This window comes from Lissotriton helveticus, chromosome 11, assembly GCF_964261635.1.
Source record: "Lissotriton helveticus chromosome 11, aLisHel1.1, whole genome shotgun sequence".
Lineage (NCBI taxonomy): Eukaryota > Metazoa > Chordata > Amphibia > Caudata > Salamandridae > Lissotriton > Lissotriton helveticus.
In genome coordinates, this window is record NC_136072.1 from 730,880,826 (window position 1) to 730,906,118 (window position 25,293).

Below are 25,293 nucleotides of genomic sequence, written 5' to 3' on the forward strand. Positions count from 1 at the left end.
TTGGCGTTTCCAAGGCGGCTCTCACTCTGCGACGCTTTTAGCTGCAAGTGGAACTCAGGCCTCCTATTCGCCTTTCTGCCCATACCACTCCTGCCCAGAGTGCTCAAGAAGATCAGGAGCGACCGGGCGCAAGTTATTCTTGTGGTTCCGGACTGTGCACTGAGAGTTTGGTCTCCCGAGCTTCTAGACATGAGCATTGATCCTCCGGTCAGGCTGCCCCTTCGGGAGGATCTTCTGTCGCAGCAGCAGGGGAGGGTTCTCCACCTGAACCTTTCCACACACTGCCTCCTTGCATGGAGATTGAGCGGTGACAGTTCACAGCTTTTGAACTTTTGAACTCCCTCCTGAAGTATGAGGTTATCTTGGCAGCCAGGCATCCCTCCACGAAATCGGTACTTATTGCAAGTCCTTCTGTTTATACTTTCTTTGGACCAGCAGGGCTCCGCTCTGGGCACCATTAAGGGATACCTTTTGGCCCTTTCTTTTTGTCGGCAACCTGTTCATCCTTCTCTTTACAAATCTCCTCTGGTGCAGAGATTCTTGAAGGGTTAACCCACGTGTTTCCTCCTGCACCTTTTATTGTGCCACAGTGGGACCTTAATGTGGTTCTCACCTTTCTGATGTGTGCACTGTTTGAGCTGCTTCGTAACTGCACTCTGCGGTTGCTCACCATTAAGACTGCTTTTTTGGTCGCAATAAACTCTGCCAGGAGGATAAGTGAACTGCAGGCACTGTCTTCACAGCCTCCTTACCTGACGGTCTTTCCGGACAAAGTGGTACTCCGTACAAGGGCATCGTTTCTGCCTAAACTGTTAACACCCTTTCATCTAGGACAGTCAGTTACCCTGCCCACCTTCTACGCACCCCCGCACCCTTCCAAGGAAGAGGAGCATCTCCATCGTCTGGACCCAAAAAGAGCGTGATCGTTCTACCTCGATCGAACCAAAGAGTTCCGAGTGGATGACCAACTATTTATAGGATATGTGAGTGCAAAGAAAGGCCATACTGTCTAGAAGAGCACTATATCCCAATAGGTTATCCTCTATATAAAAATATGTTGCGCCTTACTAAAGAAAGATCCCTATGAAGGGCTTAAGTCCCATTCTACCAGGGCAGAAGCGGCCACCACAGCTCTTCAATGTGGTGTTCCCGTTTCCAATATCTGCCAAGCTTCCACATGGGCATCCTGCACACGTTCGATAGACACTACTGCCTGGATATCCAGGTTCGCAGAGAAGGCCTGTTTGGTTGCTCTGTTTTGTAGGATTTTCTGGTCTAAGCCGTTCCGTAGTCCCTCCGGCAATGATATTGCTTGGGTATCTGTCCGAAGGTAAGTAATCTGCGGCTAGATGTCCCTATCGGATGGACAAGTTACTTCCCTTCGGTAACGCCTTATCTGGTCGAGACATGATCTAGTCTCGGATTCCTTACCGACACACCAATCCTCCCTGCACTGTGAAATTGGGTATAAGAGTCAGGGTTGTTCCCCTTCAGGGCCCATGCTGTTCATTTTGTAACACACCATGGTCAGTCACTTCATGGTTTTGCGCCTCTGGCGTGGAAAGTCGTAAAAAGTATTGAAGTCAGCGTGCCGGTTATATTGACGACGCCGATGTCACGACGACGACTAACATGACGTCGACGATGTCATGTGTCGTCAACCACCACCTACTGGTGCGCATGGGTACTGCTAAGAAAAATCTTCCAGATCCAGCCTGACGCCTGGAAGTTCAAAGGTAAGGAATCTGCCGCTAGATCATGTGTCTACCAAATACAGTGTTAACGAAGGTTAGTAGCCACTTTAGCTTGACTATATAAGAGCAAAATTTGAATCTCAACCTATCCAAATTAACACTTTCAACAGTAAAAAAAAAAAATATAAATCTTTTATACATATAATCGTCATCCTTATGTGAGCCTTCCATCCCACGAGGTAGAAAGCATGTTATTTAAAAATTGGGACATGTAGAAAATTAATATTACTATGTCCCTAGAGTCAGTGTCGTGGCCCTAAAATCTGTTTTATCTGTGGAAGGCCTGGCTGTTCTATTTAAAAAACCAGTGTAGATATAAGTACTAATACTGTATCTCTGGAATGGGACGAATAAAAAAAATATATATATATATAACCACGTTTTAATAGTTATTAAAAATCCAATTCAATGGGGAAGAATATTAAGTAAGGGTAACTTTTAGAAAGTTACCCTTGAGCTGCCTGAACAGTCAGAAGGCTAAGTAGCATTAGTCTCTCCCAGCATTCAGTCTGTGCTCAGCTTTGAATAGATGTTATAATGTGCAAAATGCCTTTCAAGAAGGGTGACCTGAATGGGCAAAGATGACTCAACATAATATGCAGCGCAGGGTTTGTGGTAATCTTTTTTGACACTACAGTGTCACATCCTGCTTGACAGATCTTTTGAGCTATATGTAACACTTGGGGCATGCTTGGAAGGGAGAAAATCGGATGCCAAGACAGTTCTTGTGTATCCAATGTCTGGTTGCTGTAGGGACCCTGCTTATGCTCTTCCAGGCTTCAGTTTCTGGGTTTATTTGTGGGCACAGTGCTTGCCTCAAATTGTATTTAATGCTAGATTCGGGACGACTCTAGGAGTACTGTATTGCACTCCTCAAACACACCTTTAGCGCCCAAGTTTAGTGTGGACTTCGCCATCTTGAAAAGGCCCTAGCATGTGGCATTTCGGGCCTCTCTGCTGTAAGTCCAACAGGTACTATTGAAAAAGTGGGTAGAGTTGGCCCCGTGAACAGTTACCCCATTGGTTAGGGTGTGCCAGGATGTCACCCCATGCTCTATTTTGTTCCAGACATAAATGGGGCACCTCCAGGCATCCATTTCGGAACACGTTGTGGACCTGCTGTCTGTGATCTGAGAGACACCCTGACTGGACCTGCTCCTTCTATGATTTCATTGCAATTTTCCTTAAGTCTTGAAATACTCATATCTTCTGTTCCCTTTTATTGGATTTGTCATTTTGGTGGCATTTTATTACATTTTACTCTTACTTACTAATCAGAATTTAGATTTTTATTGTTTTGCAGTTTGACTTAATTACTGTTTTGGTATTGCAATTAATATTTTACACATTGCCCCAAGTAATGCCTTTCAGCTCTGTGCCACAGATACCAGGGAATTGAGCTCAAGTTAATTTAGTGACTCAGAGTTCACCATAATGAGCGTTGCGTTTTTTCCTTGAAAAGGACAGTTGTCCACCCAAAATAAAAATCCTGTGAATGAGCCTTAAAGTGAGACTCAGTTCGGCTGCTTTCCCGATGTACTGTCTGTTTATACATCAAGGGTATTTTCGAAGTGCAGATTTGGCCATACTGGCGAAAGAGTGCTTTGCGTTTAAGCACAAAAAATATTACAGAAACAGTTAAGGTGTAAGAATTTGCATACATAGATCTTTGTCTAACTTGAAGGTCACTTTTAGAGTCTTGGAGGTGCCCTGCAAACGTTTTTCTAACACCACCAATTATGTTTGTCCTCCCTACACATGCCCCCGTTTCTCCGTCTGTAGGTATTTTCTAACAATCTGATAACACCTTTGATATGCTAGATGCTATCTATTCTGATAAACACCTACTCGCAGATTCCTCACTGTTTGAATATTCCTCACTGTTTGAATATTATTCAGGCGTCCGATTGAATCTGAAAACTTTTCGGCAGTATCTCTACACGCTTGTAGGTGGTAAGCAGTGCGTCTCCACACTGACATCATTCTGCTCCAGAAGTGACGAGCGGAATCTATACAGCAACCACCTCTGCATGTTAGTTGCTTTTGACACTGTTACCGTTCCCCCCAGACGCAAAGCTCCAACAACAATGTGCAGATTCTTAAACATAGGATCTTATTAATGGTTAGAGTCCACAGAATGGGGAGGATGAGAGGGTTAGTGAAGATTCTGTTGTGGCAGTGAAGAAGTGGCATTTGTTATCTCGTTCAAAGTTAGGTTTGGTCTTTAGGTTACACCTGTCCACTATTGCAGCATACATGTGAAACTGAAAACATTCTTAGTTTCCAAAATCCCTGTTATCAAATCCTTCATTGAAGGCCTCAAGCAGGTCATCCCAAAGAGGACACTATCCCATGGGACGTTGCCTTCCCTATCGCAATTACCTCATTTAGGTGCATCAGTGAGTTATAAATCCACAAGGATACAGTGTTTTTTAAAACCAATCCTAAGTTTTTGCCAGAGGATTGGTCTCGGTCTACCACCTCAACCAATCTGTTGAAGTTCTCAGTCTTCAGGCAACCTGAATCACTAGCTGAAAGAGTACTCCACCCTCTACACGTTAAACTTGCTCTTTATGTATTACATTGACAGAACCAAACTTTTTTTGTAAGACACAACAGTTGTTTGTAGACCTCTGCAAACTCCATAAAGAACATGCCATTACAATGGCAAGGATAACCCGGTGGATCGTCAAGTGCATTCAAACCTCTTATAATAAAGCGAAAAGAACCCTACCCACCTGCCCCCTGTTTCCAGCTGCAAACAGGGTGCTATTATGGCTTTCCTTTGAAATATTCACATAGCAGACATCTGCAAAGCCAGGCTGCCCTTTGGTCCACTCCGCTCACTTTTACAAAACATTGTGTGGACATGCTATCAAGGGAACAAGCCAGAGTTGGTCAGGCTGCCCTCTGAACTTTGTTTCAAATCTCTGCCCCACCCTCTGGCTAGCCACCACTTACAGGAGGCCTGCTTTTCAGTCTATAACCAGCATTAGTAGCTACAGCCGTACATGCTATAAAGGGAATGTTACTTACCCTGTAAGCATCTTTTTGTTGCATGTAGTGCTGTAGATTCCACTCATCTGTCGCAGGAGCAGGGCAGAATACTTTCCTGACCTGCGCAAACTACACCTTCTGTTGATTGCCTTTGATTTCACGTCCGAAGTAGAGTGTCATTCTGGCGACCAGTAGTCCATCTATGAAATCTGTTTTCACTGGGTTCCAGGACAAGTTTGTGGCCAGGTGTAATTCCTAACCCACATACACATATCATTGTTAGATGTTTTACTTTTTGTACTGTCTTTAGTCCAGCAAATACTTGCAGTGGACCACCCATCCTTATTTAAATCACATGTTGCGATGAGTTCCCTTTAAGGTCTGGTATATAAGTTTCCACCTAAATCTTTTGTGATGGTGCAGTGGAGCTTTAATTTGGTCTTCCCCTTCCTGATGTGTACTCCACTTCAGCTCATACACATCTTTCCTTTGCATCTCCTAACTATCTTTACGTTCTTACTCACAGTGATGACATCAGCTCATCATGTGATTAAGCTAGTCATCCACTGCACCACATTTTGTCTTCACAAACTGTTTTGGTGGACTAGAGTAGCTTTTTTGTGGAAAGGTTTCTGCCCTTTCATTTCCGACAAGCCAACACCCTTCCAGCATTTGGTTCTCCAACTCACCCCGCGAAAGAGGAGGAGAAACTCCACTGCTGGGGTATCCCAAAAGAGTTTGTGTTTTTACATCGATTGTACCAAAGACCATTGGATGAACTATCAACTCCTTTGTGGGATTCACTGGAGCAAAAAGGTAAGGCACTGCAGGGAAGGACCATATGAAGGTGGATTACCCTCTTTAAAAAGCATTCCCCTGAAGATCATAGAGCTCATTTGACCAGAGCCAAGGCCACTACAATGGCACCTGGGAGTGCCTGTTCTGGGCATCTGTCAGGGTAGGATGAATGCGTCACTCCGTAAGTTCACGAAACACTACCTTGATAGCCAAGTCTGGCAGGAAGGAGTCTTTGTCTGCTTGGTCCTGCACTGTTTTCTGGCTTGTGCCATTCCACAGACCCACCACCAGAAGAGTTACTGCTTTGGCATCTATTCACAAGGCAAGGAATCTGCTGTTAAAAGTATCCATAAGAACAACAAGTTGCTTACTTTATGTAATGCTTTTCTGGTGGATATTCTATCTAACCCTAGATGCCTCGCTGCTCTTGCAACTCCCCATTCTGTGGAATGGAGTTCTATCACCATCCATAAATATTCCAGACTCGAGACCTAAACACTGTCCTATTTGATCACTTAATAGCTCTGTATCACGATGGTGTGGAGAGTCAAGAAAGAAACGCTCATCAGCCTGGTGAGCGGTGCCTATATGTGGCGCTGACATCACTGCTGGGATGGGATGAAGCAGACTCAGAACAGTACGACGCCATATTGGCCCGCAGGATCAATGCTGAGAATAATCTCTGAATCTAGTCCGACACCTGGGGTTATGCACAAGCTGATGAATTTGAAGGTAGATGGAGTATCCACCAGAAAGAGCATCACCGTAATACGTAATTTGTTCTTTAATGTGTCCCGGTGACATTGGTTTTATGCTGATGGCCATATCACGATTTATTTGGGAGTCTGCTCTCTTTGAAATGGTACCATCATCGAACCTTGATTGCATCATGGTAGGTTCACTCTCATCAAGTCCCTGTCTGACCTCATTTGAAATCCATACATGTCCTTGTCAGTGTTTCTGATGCAGTCAACTCCCTGTCGTTATCCAGCAGTCCCTCTAAATAGGGGTCTGTATTGAGTGCCTCAATTTGGAACCTGAACGTGGTCCTCTTATTTCTGCTGCACTATATATGGGCCTAGTTGAGCCTACACAGACCTCTCCGGGCCTGCTCAGTGGAGCATAACCACCAAGATAATATAAACCAAGCACTTTGTCATCAACTTTCAAAATGTGTACCTTCAGAGGCGGAGCTCATCTGTCTGTACCAAAGACTGTTCTGAGGCAGGGTGCAACATGCACCACCTAGAGATCAGGCGGTCACTGTAAAGCAGCTAGGTATTCACCGTTGCACTCTTGCTTGTTAGTCTGAATAAGATTTCCATCTTACCCCACCCGTTGCTTACTCACCTCCTAGAAATATATATGTGGCTGCTAAATTGTAAATGTTTTTCTATGTAAAACCAGAACTTGTTTGTTTTTTCAGCTTTGGAAAGGATTTGAAGATTAAATTTAAAGAAAATATTCAGAAAAACCATCATTGTAGTGGAAACAAATGTTTTGTGAGAAGTCTTCCACAATCTGTTTTGTGGCGTTTTCAAGACTTTACATAGCCATTCGATTCCAAAGGATGGGCCTATTGACTTAACCAGTGCTTGTTTATTTGTTTTCTTGTGCGAGCCATACAGGATCCTCACAGTACCGGGAGGAGTCTATTTCCAAAAGAAAATGTTTCTCATGATACATTTTCTGATTGAAGGCCAAAATGAAATGAAAATATGTCATGCAAAATTTTGCATAACACAAAGTTCTGAATTTTGCAACTTTTGCCATTGTAATTAAAATGTAGCATACGCTGACTCAAAGCAATAAGCTCATACCTATCGTCCAACCCTACCATCCACTTGCATATTAACCATAGTTACTGCTTAATAGCAGGTCGATTGCTCCCCATAGCCTCAACACTGGTACTTATCTGAATTAGATCTTGGCCTTACCTTTAACTCAGAAGCTGAGATGAATGGTCAACAACCGGCAACCATCAACCTGCTACCCCAATATTGGAACGGGCAGCACAAGCTTAGTATGTGGCACTCTTCCTTGAAAAGACTTGAATTCGCTTGTCAAAAATGGCTATTGCAAATCAAATTCCTCCACATCAATTTCTTCCCTCTGTGATTGAAAGAAAACTGTTGTGCAAGTCATTTGAGTTTTACCTCCGAACAATTAGTCTAGGCAGCAAATGTCTTAATCTGTGTTTTTAACTTCAGCTTGGGAAATGCTAAGGAATTCCGTTCTCACAAGAAGATATTGAAACACAACCTAGATCAGCTATCTATTTGCTTCGCACACAGCGAAACTAACAGTTTTTAGCTTGGTAATATCAGAACCAAAGTGAGTGCAAAAATCCCTTTCAAGTGAGCAGGTTGAACAACTGATGTTCCGAACGTATGTCTCGCAGGTACCAGGGAAAATTCTATCACCCCCACAGTAAGCTCTTGAAAAATCCTTCCGTCATGTCTGTTGCTGACACAATAAGCAAAATCCTGAGAAAACCCAAATTACCATAACAGGAGAGCTACAATAAAGCCATGAAAAATGTTGCAGTCAGATTTGCTTTTCAGATTGAAAAAGATCAGTAAATACATGCTTCTCTGAAGAGCTAGTAGTCAAGAGCAATAACCAAACAATTCTCATAAGAGAAATGGAAAGAATATCAAGACTTGTTTCTAACAAAATCTCATTAATAGGAGTACAAATAACATTTTCCAGGCGCTGGCATCGGAAAATTATCTGGCCCTACTCTAACCTGCTTTGTGGAGTTCACTTGACGTTTTTTATACCTCTTTGCATAACATGATAATCATTGTCCGCTGACCTGTGTAGGAAGGGCTAAAAAGTTGTTCAATCGCATCATTACTAAAAAATAAAAATAGCCACACAAGTCCAGATCTACCAGCCAGCTACCACCCTTTCACTAAATTCCCATGTTTTGGGAAAGTCATTGATTTCCCTATGACTTTCCCCTCTGCGTCTTTCTCTTTATTTCTGTCCCATGCCTTTTGAGATGTCCATGTTTAGATTACCCTTAGTTTTCTTCTAATTATTTCTGTGTTTTTATGTGTGAAATAGATTGACTAGTCATAGGAGTGAGTACTTGAAGCTGGATAAATGCATGCTTTTTAAATAGAGGTTTTGCTTGTGAGTACCTAATAATTTACAATCGACTCTTTGGACAAAATGTTCACACAAGTCTTCCATTTTAAGGAAAGTCCTAAATCTTTACGATATGTCATTTTTATCTGTCAGGTGGAGCTTTGTTGCAGCGTGTGTGTTTTTGACTTCTATTTTGAGCATATCTTTTTTGTGTAAAATGCCAATCCACAGACTTCAATTATAATACTCCGTCAGCGCATTGTGAAAGACTCACCTCTGTCTGCTGTAGCCATAACAGTATGTGAGGATGTAACTTATTCCTATGTTGCTAGCGAGTTGTCTAATCTGTTAAGTGAATGTTATAGTTGCAATATTTAGGGAGGTCCCGGTTTACCAATATAAATGTTGTGAAAATGTTTTCCATATATATCTTCTACATTTGTGTCGTAATTGTAATGAATTCCTGGACTTAGGATGATCTGAGAACTTTTTTTTGTACACTTTGAAGGTGTAGCATGTTTGGTGTGCCATTTTGTGTTAAATTCCTTTACCCAGGTGTCTCTAGATATTGTAGATATTAAGCCTGCCAACATGGAAGAACTGACGGAAGTAATTACTGCTGCTGAGTTTCATCCACACCATTGTAACACCTTTGTTTACAGCAGCAGCAAAGGGACTATTCGACTGTGTGACATGAGGGCAGCAGCACTCTGCGACAGGCACTCGAAACGTGAGTCATAAAACAGTGTTTCTTAAATAACTTTTTGAAAACCATCATTTCCTACATACAAGTATGGTCTTAAAAACGCTTTGGGTTTCTCTGTACTTAATGTGCATCATGGTTTAGTTTTTACTATAGTGAATGTAACTGTGCATTACAATTGCTTTCCGTGGGCATGCAATACTGTTTTGTGCAACACTTACATCTTTGCTGGCTTCCCTTTTTGTCAGTTTCTTTGTGTGTTATGTATTACAGCATTCATATAGTGGCTAAAACCCCTACGTGGGACACTGAAGTGCTTGCATACATGGTCAGCAAGCTATGCCATATAAGGTGTGTGGTTTGAAGGGTGTTGTCTTTGTTGTCATTTTATGTGGTAAGTGTTTCCATGACATGAGTGGTGCAGTTATCGTGTTAAGTGACGCAGTGCAGCAGATAATGAAGTGTTAGAGACTGAATTGCACGTTTATGGTTTCAGTATGCTGGGAGCTTTGTACAGCTCTACAGGTCACTTTATGGTATTTCTTACGATTTTAGTTTGCCTGGCAGGTTACTGCACTGGGTTGTCTAGGTTGATATTGTGTGTTTAGTTGTGTCCTGAGCTAGCAGGGTTGGGGGGGGGGGGTGGAAGTGGAGGGATCTGCTGGGATGCGCATTGTTACTATCATCCAATATCTGACATTGTGAGATATAAAGAAGTAGTCATAGTGTATAGATATTTGGAACTTGCATAGGTGGACTCGAATATAGACCTCCTTGTCCAAGAGTGCTTGCCAGATCTCTTCAGTTGTTCCGTGCCTGTTCATTTGGTGATGGCTGGTTATTTGCAGTACTGTACTGGTGATGGACAACCTTTGTAGCAGATGTTTCTAATGTAAGAGGTATAAGTTACATTTGGCTAATGACCTCTATGTATTATGGTCTTTGTATTATTGTGGGCCAGAAATGTTATAACTGAACTTACATAGCCATATTTTGCCCAGGCGAACCTTTGATCAGTCCTTCTTAGCTTCCATGCATATCGAAAGTAGTTTGCTCGTTTGGTTGTTTACAAACTGTGGGTTGTAAGCTAAAGATTAAGCTTAAGGGTATGATTGCCTTTGTGGATTCTGCTACTGAGCTGTGCCGTGGTGTAGTTCTCTTGGAAAAAGCCATGTTTTCAACTGTCTTCAGCAGTGTATTTGCTCCTGGATGCTTAGAATGTCACCTGTATCGAGTTCCAGAGCATGGCAGCTTGTTCTGAGAAAGTAGTGCTTCCTATGAGTTTCTTACGGTATAAGTGGTGCATACCTGAACGCAATGTCCTGTTTTGTTTGTATTGCCTGAACTTAACTTATAGGTATAGTGGTCATTTTCCTTGGGAGGCTCTAGAAAATGCAGAATGCCTTGAACATTGCCCTTCTAGCTATAGGTAGCCACTGGAACGATTACAGGACTGGAGTCATGCATTCTCTTGGGTGAATTGCGTATAATGAATGAGCACCAAATCTGAGGTAGTGTTTTCATTGTGTAGAAGGCAGTCTTTGTGGCATTATTAGCATACTGTCAAGGATAATCCTGAATCCATGGTTACTCCTAGGTTTCTAACTTCTCTTGATTTTGCCAGAGGGGCCTAAAGTTCTTTCGGACATATTGTGGTACGCTGGTAGCTTTCCCATGTCATAATCTAACTTTGCAGCTTTGAGCTTTAGGTGGTTATTAATCATCCATGTCTTTATGGCACGAAGGAAGTCAAGTTTTGAATTGTGGCGGTCTTCGGGCCTTTCATTTAAAAAATGTTTTGGGTGCCATATGCATTGTTGTAACAGGTGAGTGAATTATTAGATTTGGTAAGGGGGCTAAGAAGATATTGATAGAGGGGATATGATGATCCTCTGAGGAATGCCACAAGGTTGTGTGTGAGGGGGTGATGTGAAAAAGGCTCGGTAGACTACACTTTGTGAGCTAGGAAGCAATCCATTTTAAAGCAGTTACAGATTCCAATAGTGTGAAGTCTTTGCAGTACTGTGTGGTGGTGGTGGACAGTGTCAGACGGAGCTGATAAATCCAGAGGTTTTGAGGCAGCTACTATGTTTTTCCCCACTGAGTTTTAGATCACTCAAGATGAATATGCTGGCTGACTCTGTACCTCTGCCTGGTCTGAAACCGGACTCACGGTCTGACAGTAAGCCATCATGGTTGGTAAAGTTACAGAGCTGAGTATACACTGCTTTCTCATTTTTTTCCCCTGAAATGATCCATTTGATATGGGCCTGTAGGTTGATGGATCAGAAGGTTAGATGTTTTTCTTTTTGAGGGGAGGTCTGATGTCTTAGGTTTTGAGCTCAGGTGGGAATGAACCTAGTTCCGGGGACTTGTTGAGTTGGCATCTTGCTACCTCTGCACAGGTTGAGCGAAGCAGATCATTAAAGATTCCTTGCACTTTTGGGTCTGATGGTGATACTTATGGTCTGGCTGAAGTGATAATATTGAGGAAATCTTTTTGTGACGGTGTATTTGTATTTCGTGTACATTGATGGAGAGTTATTTGGATCTCTTTCTCTGATGGTGGAGTTGTGTATTTTTGTGGTGTTATCCATGTTTGTGGTGTTGTGCATGTTCTCCGTGAAGTAATTTTCAATCTTTTTCATTTTTAAGATCAATTCAGTGGAGATTTTGTCACAAAAGTCTTGGGATGGCATTTGTGGGCAAGTTTTATCGTCTGCTCGGCCGGTTTTACAGTGGTTTACCCTGATATTAAAACCAACATTGCCTGAAACAAGCTCAAACACATATTGTCTTCTATAAGTTAAGACACTTAAACAGTGTGTCTTTACAAATTTAAAGCTGCCCTAATTTGTGAGCATGAGGCACTTTTTTTTTGCTTTAGATGTCCCTAGTGGGGGTGCCTTCATTGTGGTGCCAGGGTCTAGTTTCTGACCCAGTTCGACCTTGCCCATTGCTAATTGGAATTTAAAAAGTCAGTATTCTGAAATACTCGGTTGGAACATGTCAGTGACCTGGGTTCTCAGGATTTCAAGAGACCGGTTTCTTAACCTACAAGATAAACTTCAGTTATTGCTGTATCAGAATCACCAGTTAGGGTCCATTATCACTCTGGATGGAGTGTAACGATACTACAGCAAGAAGCAACAGAATCCCCACGGTTCACCTGCAAGAAGAAAAAAATAATTAAAAAACCGAATAGGTCCTGCTGAAGGTGGAAAGAATGTGTCATGTCCATTGAAACGTACGTCGACGTTAAAGTATGATGCCCCAGCCATCAGCATAGCATCTGAAGGTTGATGTTCCCACCCTGAGTTTTTTTAATCTATGTATGCGATGTTGCACTCGGGAGTGTGAATGTGTGTAGTATGTGTCAGTGATAGGAGTGTTGACTATGTGAATTAGGTGTCAGTGTGGGGTATACATTTTTGGTTAGTAACATTGGTGTTGGTTCCATGAGAGGAACATTTTTAAGAATGTGTACAAATGAAGACTTTTCTGCACAGATTGTAATCCTTATAAGAAAATGTGCTATTGAAACTTGTTGATATATTGTAAAAAACAATGTTTAAAAATAATGTGACAATATAAACTAAGATTATGTGATTGCTTTTAAAAGAGAATAATGAAATAAAATTAAAAAAAGTTTTTTATGCAATTTAAATCCTTGTGTTGAGAAATCATGAGTTAATGACCCGTTGCTATGCTATCACTAGCAAGTATTGAAGTATTTAAGGTCACTTGGGAGGTTGTTCATTAATCCTGATGCTATTCGTGCCACAGTGGGTGAGGCAATCCTGATTCTCAGATTTAATACAACTATTCCAGAAGAATATTCAGAAAGTGCCAAACAGATTTGATTTGCTGTCTATGCAAGATGCAAGGTTGCTTCACCCAGAATCAGAATAGTTAAGCCTGGCAGCATGGCTTCTGAAGACTTAGAGTTTTGACTTTTAAAGTTACCAGATAATTTAATCTCTGTCCTTAGGTAAGCAAGAAAATCCCAGAGCTAGAAAGTGTTATAGTTAACTGGAAAAGAGATTCACTTGGTGTTTTAAAGAAGTTTTATTAAAAACGAACAAACCAGATAAGACAGTGTTAAAGTATTTAACACATCTTCTGAAATGTAAACAGACTTATGCATCTTTAAAAGGTTCAATTAGCAGCAAAAGTGACTTATACAAGAGGCCACATTGGGAAGTTTTTTACAGCACCAGTAAAAAAAGCATTTTCTAGAAGGAGCAACGAGAATGTCACCATCAACAAAGGTACCAGCATCCACATGGAACTTAAATATAGTGCTCACACAATTGATGAAGGCACCATTTGATCCTTTACACAAGGCTCATTACAGATGCTCACATTCAAAACAGCCTTTTTAGTGGTCATTATCTCACTAAGCAGAGTTACTGAATTACAAGCACTCACCTTAAAAGAACCTTATTTCCCAATACACAAGGACAGAATTGTCATGGGAACCCACCCACAGTTAATGCCAAGGGATATATCACAGTTCAAGTTCAGATACCAAGTTTCTTTCAGAAGCCAAGGAGACACACAAAGAAAAGTTCACATTCTAGGTGCAAGACCTGCGGTAATGTATTACATCGAAACGACCGAGTCGGACAGAAAGACAAAACGGCTTTGTGTCATTTGCAAATAGTTTTCTAGTAAGAACAGTTACAAAGAACACAATTGCAAGATGGATAGTTCAGACCATTCAGTTGTGCCATATGTACGCACAAGAGACACTACAAAAGACTCCTGGTGCACATTCAACAAGAAAGAACGGAGCAACCATTGCTTTCTTAGCAAATACTTCTTTACAAGACGTTTGTATGGCAGCTAGTTAATCGTCAGTGTGCATGTTCACAAGACACTACTGTGTAGATATTCAGATGTATAAGAAAGCACAAGTAGGATATAAGGTCTTACTTCTGTTTTCAAATCAATGCTCTTCAACCCATCCACTACTGTAGAAACAAACCACTACAAATTGATGCACAGCATGTGCTCCAATGGCCTTGAACCTGGTCCTTAATTTCTTGATAAATGCTCCTTTTGACCTGTTACACAACTGCCTTTTCGGTTATTATTGTATCAAAATCTCGTTTCTGGTGGCCATCCCATCGGCCAGGAGGTTCAGCTGTGTGCCTGCCTGACACTACTTTTTATCCTTCGAAACTGGTCCTCTGGACACGTGCCTCCTTCCTCCCTAAGGTAGACACCCCTTTCCACATAATCCAGACTATCACCCTTCCTACCTTTTTCCCCCTGCCTCATTCTTTCTAAGGAACTGGAGAGACTCCACCGTCTGGATCCAAAAAGAGCATTGCCATTCTACCTTGACCACACAAACTATTTCCGGTGGATGACCAACTCTTCGTATGGTACGTTTGGTCCAAGAAAGGGAAGGCTGCGCAGCAACAAACCATCTCCAAATGGATTATGCTCTGTATAAAAATATGCTAAGCATTGCTCAAATAACCATCTGAGGGCTTGTGTGCTCATTCTACCAGAGCTAAAGCTGTGACAACTGCATTAGCTTGCAGAGTTGTGGTCCTGAACATCTGTCCGGCTTCAACATTGGCTTCACTGCACATGTTCACAAAGTACTACTGCCTGGACAGTACGGTCTTTCGGATGAGCATTTTGCCCATTCGGTCCTATGGGACTTACTGGTTTTAGTTTGATTTGCAGAGCTATTGCTTGGGTATCTATTCTAATGTAAGGTATCTGCGGCTTGAAGTCTACCAGATGAGCACGTGACTTACCTTCAGTAACGCCTTATCTGGTAGAAACTCTAGCTGCAGATTCTTTACTGACTCACCCATCATCCCCACTATGTAATCTGACTAATGAATGAGGTTTTGCAGCATGAATCTTTTTCTGGATTCACATTCTGTGCATTATTCCACTATTCTAGTGGTTGGGTCTGGAACGGTCCGTTTCTTTTTTCATTGGGCGTCGTCGACCACCATTTGGTGCTAGGTCCTTCTCTTGTATAATGTCAGGCGGCGCCACGGAATAATGCAAGGCAGTGGCCATGAAAAATACCCCTCAAATTTTTCCCTAATGAACACCACAAATTTGCGCAATGCGATCCACACGACTTCTTTACCTGTAGAGGGATCACAAGGACTGCAAGGCCTGCGCTGTATTCATGTAGAAAACTCATGGCCTGTCGAAAGCACCGACAGGAGCACCATGTAGCGATGCTAGTCGGTCAGAAGCACCAGGTAGCGCTTAGGGGCTTAGGTCTCTCGCGATGAAGACAAACATGGGGTCACCGCAGAATCAGAACACAGAAGATATTAGAGATCCTTGAAGGAGACACGGAGAGTAGGCGTACCGCAAAAAGGATGAACAAGGACGTTGAGAAAAATGAAAAGGTAAAAAAAAAAAACGTACACGTCAGATACCAAGGGCCTCAAAAAGAAGATACAAAAGGCAGCCCAGTCGTTGAAGAAAACGACTGAGGGTCAGCCGCGGTCGAAAGAGCCCCCTGGATCCCATTCCAGGTATACCGACTAAGGGAGAACATTGAAACCGAAGGCAAGTGCTGGACGAGGGGCTGCGAAGGATAAGACCATACCTTCGGAGGCAGAATCCACCACATTCAAGAAGAGGATCTCCCCGGCTTCAGATGCCCGAAAGGGCTCTGTAGGTGGAAAAAATGCTTAGAGGCAGAAATGGCAGCACTCCTTCAACGAAAGGAGAAGTTTGAGGTGCTAAAGGAGTTCAGTATTCCTGCTAAAACCTCCATTGCCGCAGAGAAAGATGAGGATACCCTCTAAGATCTGGTAAACCCTGAACCTCAAGAAGAGGACGTCAAATAACTCAAAGCTCCAGAAGAGGAGGAAACTAAGGGAACTTTCGAGGAAGAGTGGAACGACCTCGACACACAGCCCTGAAAAAGAGGTCTGTAGCTATACCTCGAAGGCTTCGCCACCAGACAAAATAACCTGCAACAGCCTCAACAAGAGAGCAGCTGATTGTCTTGGTGACCCCTCAGAGGAGGCTAAAGGAAACTCCTGTTTCTCCTAGAAACATTAGCACCATCCATGAAAGGTACACAATACCTTCCAATGCTGCCAAACATTCTGGACCAGGGCAAGGAGGCTTTCAATGAACCTGCCTCAGCAAAGGGTGTAACCCCAAGGGACAAAGTACAAACCTTCCACAAGGCAACCCTATATACGTTCAAGGGAACACAGTGGCGGACTTAGTCATTGTTATCACAGCAAGGAGGAGGAGAAATGCTTATTCCTCCACTATTCCTCCTCAAGATAGGAAAAGAAAGAGAATAGACATGGTGGAGAGGAAGATGGAAAAGGAGGCAGCAACACCAACAGTGGGACAACATTGGGAAACTAATGAACAAACTCCCAGAGGAGGATAAGAAAAGGGCATAATCCATCATACAGGAGGGGGAAAACGTAGCAAACACCTGTCTGAAATCCGCTCCAGAAGCAGCCAATCTACTCAGCAGACAAATGTGCACAGGTACAACACTAAGAAGGCACACCTGGGTCAGAACCTCAGGCTTGAAACAGGAAGTACCAACTTCCATAATCAATAAGCCCTTCACAGGAGACGCCCTGTTTGGAAGTGAGGTAGAGTCCCTACAGCTAATAAAGGACAATGAAACTGCCAGAGCTGTGAGAGCCCTGCTACAGAGGGGCATCTTCAAAGGAGGAGGATTTAACCTCAGAAGACCCATGTGAAGGTGGTCTTCTCAACAGGGCAACAGCAACCACAAGGCAACAGACAGCAGCCTAGCCAACAGTCCGGATACCAATCTTGGCATCAGCAACCAAAGCAGTCCTTTCGTGGCAGAGGAAAAGCCAGGAGACAACCCCCAAGAGGAGGAGGAGGAGGAGGAGGAGTAGCAAGTTCCAAGTGACTTCACCACAAGGGAGGACCCCCACACAACACCAGCGGGAGGAATTACCTGCTACAATGGGAAAACCTAGCTACAGACAATTGGTTTTCAAATGTGGTACAACATGGCTATTGTATAAAACTAACTAAGAAACCTCCACCAAATCCAGCAAGGAAGAAAAAGTTCCACAGAACTCTTAAAGTTGAAGGAGGAAATAAAGGAAATCCTAGAAAAACAAACAATAGAGAAGGTACGAACAAGGGATCACAACAAGAAAAAGTATTCACCTTATTTCTATGTATTAAAGCAAGATCTCACGTTAGGACCAATCCGAGATCTGATTCATAAACAAATAAATTTGCGTGCACAGCATTTCAAGATGTCAACACTACAAGAAGTAAACCCACAACTACAACAAGCATTTGCAATACAATAGTTTGAGCTATTGGCATTGTAAAGGAAAATGCTTTTTATGCATGTGTTGTTTTTAAAACAGATAAATAAAAGGCATTGACATTTACAATGCCAAAAGCTTAAACTCTCGCAAATGCGAGACCTGTTGGATTGCAACTTATTCTGGCGCTCATGCTATATATATTTTTTTAAAGCATTAGGAAAGAGCATGTCCTACCTGCAACAGCAGACTGGACAAAGCTATTTGAGAAAATAGTGCTTGCATGCTCTAATTAAAGCATGCCAATTAACCACACATGTAACAAGGAGTGTCGCCATCGGAGGTTACAAAATGAGACAAGGCGGTACTAAAGAGGGACAACTTAGCCTATTGATCAATGAACAGTCACAGTTTACAGTGGACAATGATGCAAGCCAAATGAAAAAATGTGGGCGGAGAGTGGGCGGAGCTTCAAGTCTCTGCCTGAATACAGCTTGCCTCTTAGAGCAGCGCATGCGCTGCCCTTGCTCAACCTAAAAAAGACTTTGGCAGGGCAACCAGCAATATACTGCCCTCAAATAAAGCTGCATTATGCAGTCTACACAATGTCACAGAGCTATAGTGGGGTCCGGTTGGTTTTCCATTCAGGATAAACCTAGCCAGCCATTAGTATTTTAGTATAAGTGCTAGCCATACCTCCACACCAATAATTAAGGCCAGCAAATGCTTCCGAGTGAAGCATGTTCATAACACCGCAGGAGACAAAATGGGGGGCACAGCCAAGTGTTGGATGAGGAGAATGGAGAAGTCACCATAACTGTTGAAAAAACACAAAACTTGCCTACACAACATACTGTTGTGTAGTTCCTAAAAAAGCGTATACAGGATCTACTCGTTCGGACAGCATACACTGTAGGACCGGTGTCGGACTGATTCTAAAAAAAAACACTGGGTATATTGGCCTTGTGTATCAGCTAGCTCACATTGACTGTTGTAACCACTTCCTTATGTAAAGCGCTCGGATACCTCCGGGTCTAGCCAGTGCTATATAAAGCTCTTCAAACAAACTAGAATCTCCTCTTACCAAGGAGAGGATAGTTCTTGGCAACCATCGAACAGGACAACCCTGATCCCTCAGGACCGTGGAAACAGTGTTCTACTTTTCGCTCAGTCACTCATGCTCACGTAGTCTCAGAGTGATACACAGAATAAACGGTCTGGACATTTTTCAATTGGTATTTATTGAACAGTCGTTATTCTAGTGTACAACAGATGAGATGCAACAGCCACTAGACAGAAACAGATACAAATGTTTAGAAGCACTATGAAAGTAAAAGGATTATAGAGTTCTACCATCTTGTAATAATCATGAATACAAGCGAGAATATAAAATACATGATAATAAAGTGCGTACTCCTACAATGCTTTACTAACTAGATGTACCCAAGTGTACCTTGCATGTGTGTAGGTGTTAAGCCAAGAATCCCTCTAGAATAAAGTCAACCTCATTACCTGGATTGAGAGACTGTGGGTCCCCGGCCTGGTCTCGGGTTGGACACCCCCCGCAAGTCATTTTAGACCACTGCGAGCTGGAGTATTTGCATGCAGGAACCTCAGCGTCTTTGGTCAGTGTGTCGGCCGCGAAGTCCTGATCGCCACTGTCTTAGCAAGATGTGATGTGTATATATACCCATAGGTTTCCCCGGGGGTTCCACCTCGCTGTATTACTTTGTCAGACTTAGGATGACATTGGGAATGAACTTTGTACATGGTATTATACAGGAGATGGTAGTCCTGTTGTGCTTCCAAGAAGCCTCATGCATAATGTATGAGGCTTTTACCAGGGAAAATCCCACGTTCTGTGTGCAGTTTCGTATATAGGTAAAAGGTTAGTCCTTAAGAACCGTCATGCATGTAATGTTGGGGAGAATATAGGTGAAGGGTTATGTTACCTGAGCCTATTATAGGGTACCTATATGGAATATAACAATACTTGCATCTTTACCATCTCTCTGGGCCTGTGAACCTGCAGTTTTGCAGCGTGAATCTTTCTGGATTCACTATGCTGTGCATTATTCCGCGGTCTTGTGGTTGGGTCCGGATTCGTAGTCTTTTCTTTTTTTTTTTTTTTTTTTTTTTTTCTTTTTTTTTGTAGCCCAGGTGGGCGTCGGCGTCACACCTCCTGGGTGTATTTCCGGTGACGTCGGCATGCTTCCTGCGGAAGCTCCCACTCTTGGGCGCCATCTTCAGATTCTTTTTTCCGCGGTCGGGTCTGGATCGTTCCCGTTTGGGCTCCAGACATTTTTGGAGAACGAGAAGAAAAGACAGAAATCACCAAGGAAGGTCATCAGAAGACTCCAGAGAACTTCATCGACGAGGAGTCAGCAAAGGAAGAGGCGAATTCATCGAGTTCCTCGACGACCGTCGACGAACACGCGACCAGGGAGGCCCTGAGCGATCGATGATAGACAACACGCCGTTCAAGTTCTGCCGTAACTGCCACCACAAGTACGCGCAGAAGGACCAGCACCCGGTATGCAACCTTTGTCTACCTTTGAATCACTAAAGCGAGGACTGCAACGCCTGCTCCGCCTTCACCCCGAAGACCCTTCGTGTGAGAGAGAGACAGAGGGTAGCGCACGCCACCCTGCAGGGAAGGCCCCGACTCCGTCCCTCCACGACCTGGGGATGTCTTCCGAGGAAGAGGACAATGCTGCCGCCGAAGACGACAGCTACACGGTCGTAGAGACAAATTACACGAAGACTTCTGATAAGGTAGGAGACTCTCAGGCCCCCAAGAACCCGAGAGACTCTGAGTCTCGAAAAAACGAGGGCAAGGCCTCGAAAGCGCCGACGCCAAAGCACCAGGCGTCCGCGAGTACTCACAGGCCCAGCGGATCCTCTGAGAAGGAGTCCCCGGCGCCGAGAGCTGTTGAACAGCAGAAGTCGTCGAAAATCGTCCCCGAAAAGGATCGATCGACGCCGAGGGACAAGGACCCTAAACTACCGACGCCGACAAGAGACCCGAAATCCGGGTCGACGTCGAAAACTTCGGCACCGAAAAGCACGACGCCGAGCCAGCCGCCGAAAAGAGCGGCGGAGATGGAGAAAAAGAGAAGGCGCCTTGAAGCCGAAATGGAAAATATCGTGCAGCGGAAGAAATAATTCGACGTAAAGATGAAAGCTTTCACGATCCCTCACAAGACCAAGCCACCGGTGGTGGAGGTGGTCGAGGAGGAAGACGAGGTCACCGAAGAACAAGACCCGGACGTCGAGGTGGTCGACGACCAGGAAGAGTACGAGAATCCCTATGATAGCTACAACTAGGGGGAGGAAGAGGACAGCAGGACGGACGCAGAGTCGGCCCCGTCTGACCTACAGGAGGTGGATTACATGGATGTCGAGACCGACAGCCCGGAGGAGGCGGTCGACACCTACTCCTCGAGGCCCTCGCCGCCGGACGACATCGGGGCCTACAATTCGGTGATAAGGTCCGCCGCAGCGGCATTCAAGCTGAAGCTCGATGAAGAGAAGCAGAAAGCAGACTTCCTTCTGGAGACATTGCTCCCAACACAAACTAGGAGCCAGTACCTGCCAATGCTCGACAGCGTCTTGGCCCAGGGGAAGGAAGCATTCAGGGAGCCCGCAACATGCAAGGCAGTAACCCCCAGAACAGAGAAAAAATACAAACATTCCTCAAAAGACCATCCTACATTCAGGGGATGGTCTCCGTAGACTCCATTATCACGGCCACAGCAAGGAAGAGGGCTAACGTACCCACTACCTCTGGACCACCACCGGATAAGGAGAGCAAAAGGATGGATCTGGTGGGCAGAAGGATCGAACGGAATGCCGCGACCCACTGGCGCATGGCGAACTCCAACGCCCTGATAAACAGACACATGTACCAGATCATGGAGGAGCTGGGGCAGTTGGTGAAGGACCTGCCCCAGGAGGCCAGGCAGAAGGCCGAAAAACTGGTTGAAGAAGGGAAGAACGCGGCAAATTCTTGCCTTAAGACTGCCCTGGATGGAGCAGACACCTCCAGCAGGCTCATGATGATAGGTGTCACTGAAAGAAGACACGCATGGCTGAGGATCTCAGGTTTCAAACCAGAGGTGCAACACAGCATTCTGAACACACCGTTCAACGGCGACACGCTTTTCGGAACATCAGTGGATGAGAAGCTCAGTCAACTGAAGAAAGATAATGAAACAGCAAGGTCCATGGGAGCATGGCAGTTCAGAGGCAACAAAAGGGGCACCCCGTCACGGAGGCCTGGCGGGAGAGGTGGAAACCAGCCAGGTACATCACACCAGGCTTTCCAACAAACGCACCAGACAGACTCGCAGGCCCAGCAGGGTCAGCAGAAGCAGTCCTGGCAATACCAACAAAGAGGCCAGTCCTTTCGAGGGAGAGGAAATGGACGTGGCCAGAATAGAAGAGGGGGACAACAGCCCACCTCTAAGTGACTTCAAAAAACTCTGTGTGCCCTCACACAGAAAGGATCCCAGGGGGCAGCGCGTACAGAGGGATCAAGACAAGCTAGACATCTACGACCACATAACACCAGTGGGAGGAAGGTTAAGATTTTACCTCCAGGAATGGAGAAAAATCTCATCAGACAAATGGATCCTCAACATCATCCAATTCGGTTACTGCACAGAGTTGGAGGGGAGACCAATAAGCAGAAAACCAAGGAGAAAACTAGCAAGCAAACAGCTAGAGTGTCTTCAGGAAGAGGCAAAGGAACTCCTGCGGAAGCAGGCCATAGAACGGGTACCCTTCAAGGAAAGAAACACAGGAATATATTCAACGTACTTCCTGGTGCCAAAGGTAGACGAGACAATGAGACCCATTCTGGACCTAAGGTTCCTGAACAAATTCATAAGAACGCAAAAATTCAAAATGACCTCCCTGCAAGAGGTGCTCCCGCAATTGCAGATCGGGGACTTCATGGTCACAATAGACCTCAAAGACGCCTACCTGCACATCCCAATGAACAGAAAGCACAAGCATATGCTCAGGTTCACCATCGGAGAAAGCCACTACCAGTTCACGACACTAGCCTTCGGGCTAAAATCGGCACCAAGAGTCTTCACAAAGTGCCTCGCTGCAGTCGCAGCGCACCTACGAAGGCAAGAAATACACGTATACCCTTACCTCGACGACTGTTTGGTGAAAGCAAATTCATACCAGAAATGCAAGCAGCACGCACATACAGTGACGAGCACGCTCCTAAGCCTGGGGTTCTCCATCCATTGGAAGAAATCATCAATGGAGCCGGAACAAGTGAAGATCTTCCTGGGAGCACAGATCAACACCTTACAGGGCAAGGTGTTCCCCAGCGAGAAGAGGGGGAGGGCGCTGGTGAAGGAAACTCGCCTCTACCGGAAGGGACAAGCTCGGACAGTGAGGACTGCGAGCAAGATCATGGGGATGATGGCATCATGCATCCACCTGGTACCCAATGTACGTCTCCACATGAGACCCATTCAGGAATGGCTACAGGAACAATGGTCACAAGCTACAGGCAGTTGGGAGGATCTAGTGGTTGTGACGCACGCAGTGCAGAAGGAGATGACTTGGTGGACCATGGATAACATAACAAGGGGAAAGCCTCTAACACCCCCAACGCCAACAGTGACCATCACCACAGACGCATCCCGTAAGGGATGGGGCGCTCACATGGAGGAGCTCAAGGTGAGGGGACTGTGGACGCCAACAGATGCGACAAGGCACATCAATTACCTAGAATTGAAGACAATCTTCCTTGCACTGAAAGCTTTCCAAACAAGACTGTACAAACACAAGGTGCTGCTACAGACAGACAACACCACCGCGATGTTCTACATCAACAAACAGGGGGGCACACAGTCGGCCCCGCTCTCAACGCTGGCGCAGGAGATATGGAGATGGGCCATCCCTCTCAAAATAGACCTGCTAGCCATACACCTACTAGGGAAGGACAACATACAGGCAGATTGGCTCAGCAGACAGACATCGGCATCCCACGAGTGGGAGCTCAATGCTCAGGAGACAAGGTGGCTGTTCGACAGATGGGGAACACCATCAGTGGACCTGTTTGCCACACGCCGGAATGCAAAATGCCAAAACTTCGCATCCAGACAGCCCGAGGAGGGGTCACTGGGGAATGCCCTATGGATAGATTGGTCCGGGACATTTGCTTACGCCTTTCCCCCGATACCACTGATGCACAGAGTGCTGAGCAAGTGCAGAGCGAGCAACATGACCCTGATACTGGTCGCGCCACAGTGGGCCAGGCAGACATGGTACTCGCAGATCATGGAGATGACAGTGTGCACTCCACAGATTCGGCAAGAGGAAAGACCTACTCTCCATGCAGGACGGAGAGGTGCTACACCCAGAACCAGAGAGCCTGAGCCTAGTAGCGTGGCTCCTGAGGACATAGAGTTTGCACATTTGAGATTACCAGAAAGCACTCTGAGGGTCCTTCGGGAGGCACGGAGGCCCAGCACTCGGAAGTGCTACGTTGCGAAATGGAAAAGATTCACAATGGGGTGCAGGAAAGAAAGACTTCACAATAAAATGAAGGATTGATTCCACAGTGCTAAAGTACCTGACACACTTGCTGGAAAAGAACCTTAGCTCATCCTCGTTAAGAGTTCACTTGGCAGCGATAGTCGCCTACACAAGGGGAGAAACGTGCAGGAGTTTCTTCACATCACAGCTGGTGAAAAGATTCCTAGAAGGAGCGAAAAGGATCGCACCACCCAAGCGGGTGCCGCCACCTGCATGGAACTTAAACATAGTTCTAACGGAACTCATGAAGGAACCATTTGAACCACTTCACAGGGCCTCCCTAAAGATGCTAACTATGAAAACAGCTTTCCTGGTTGCAATAACGTCCTTATGAAGAGTAAGCGAACTTCAGGCGCTAACGCTACAAGAACCCTACATACAAATACACAATGATAGGGTTGTGATGAGGACTGACCCACACTTCATGCCGAAGGTGGTATCCAAATTCCACATGAACCAGTCTATACAGATACCGAGTTTTTTCCAAAAACCAACAAATAGCGCAAAGCGGGCTCTGCACACTCTGGACGCCAGAAGGGCAGTCATGCACTACATTGAGAGGACGAAGGGACACAGGAAATCAAAACAGTTCTTCGTATCATTCGCAAACAGTTTTATGGGAAAGGCAGTAACCAAAAAGACTATTGCACGGTGGATCGCACAGACAATTCAACTCTGCCACAAACGTGCAGGACAAGAGCTAGCAGAGGGGACACGTGCCCACTCCACTAGGAGAAAGGGTGCTACAATAGCCTTCCTGGCTAACACACCCATAGAGGACATATGCCTGGCGGCAACATGGGCTTCGGTGCACACGTTCACGAAGGACTACTGTGTGGACATACAGATGAACAAGGAAGCACAAGTCTGACAAAAGGTGCTCCAGCACATGTTCAATAACCAACGCTCATCTTCCACCCAGCCGCCACAGAGATGAGAAACCGCTACAAAATCTATGCACAGCATAGTGAATCCAGAAAGATTCAAGCTGCAAAACGAATAGTTGTCTTACCTGTCGGTGTAGTTTTGCAGCTTGAAGATCTTTCTGGATTCACTAGCGAACCCACCCACCTCCGCCAGAAAGATGAGGCTGGAGAGA

General features: G+C 44.7%; 1 protein-coding gene across 1 annotated transcript in view; it reads left to right on the top strand.

The window, feature by feature from the left end:
- PPP2R2A (protein phosphatase 2 regulatory subunit Balpha) overlaps window positions 1-25,293 on the top strand; it is a 511,441-nt gene that overhangs the window by 319,603 nt on the left and 166,545 nt on the right. Inside the window, exon 7 of the mRNA XM_078666610.1 lies at window positions 9,211-9,375. Within this exon, the coding sequence (XP_078522736.1) occupies window positions 9,211-9,375 (165 nt within the window). The remainder of the gene's footprint in view (window positions 1-9,210; window positions 9,376-25,293) is intronic.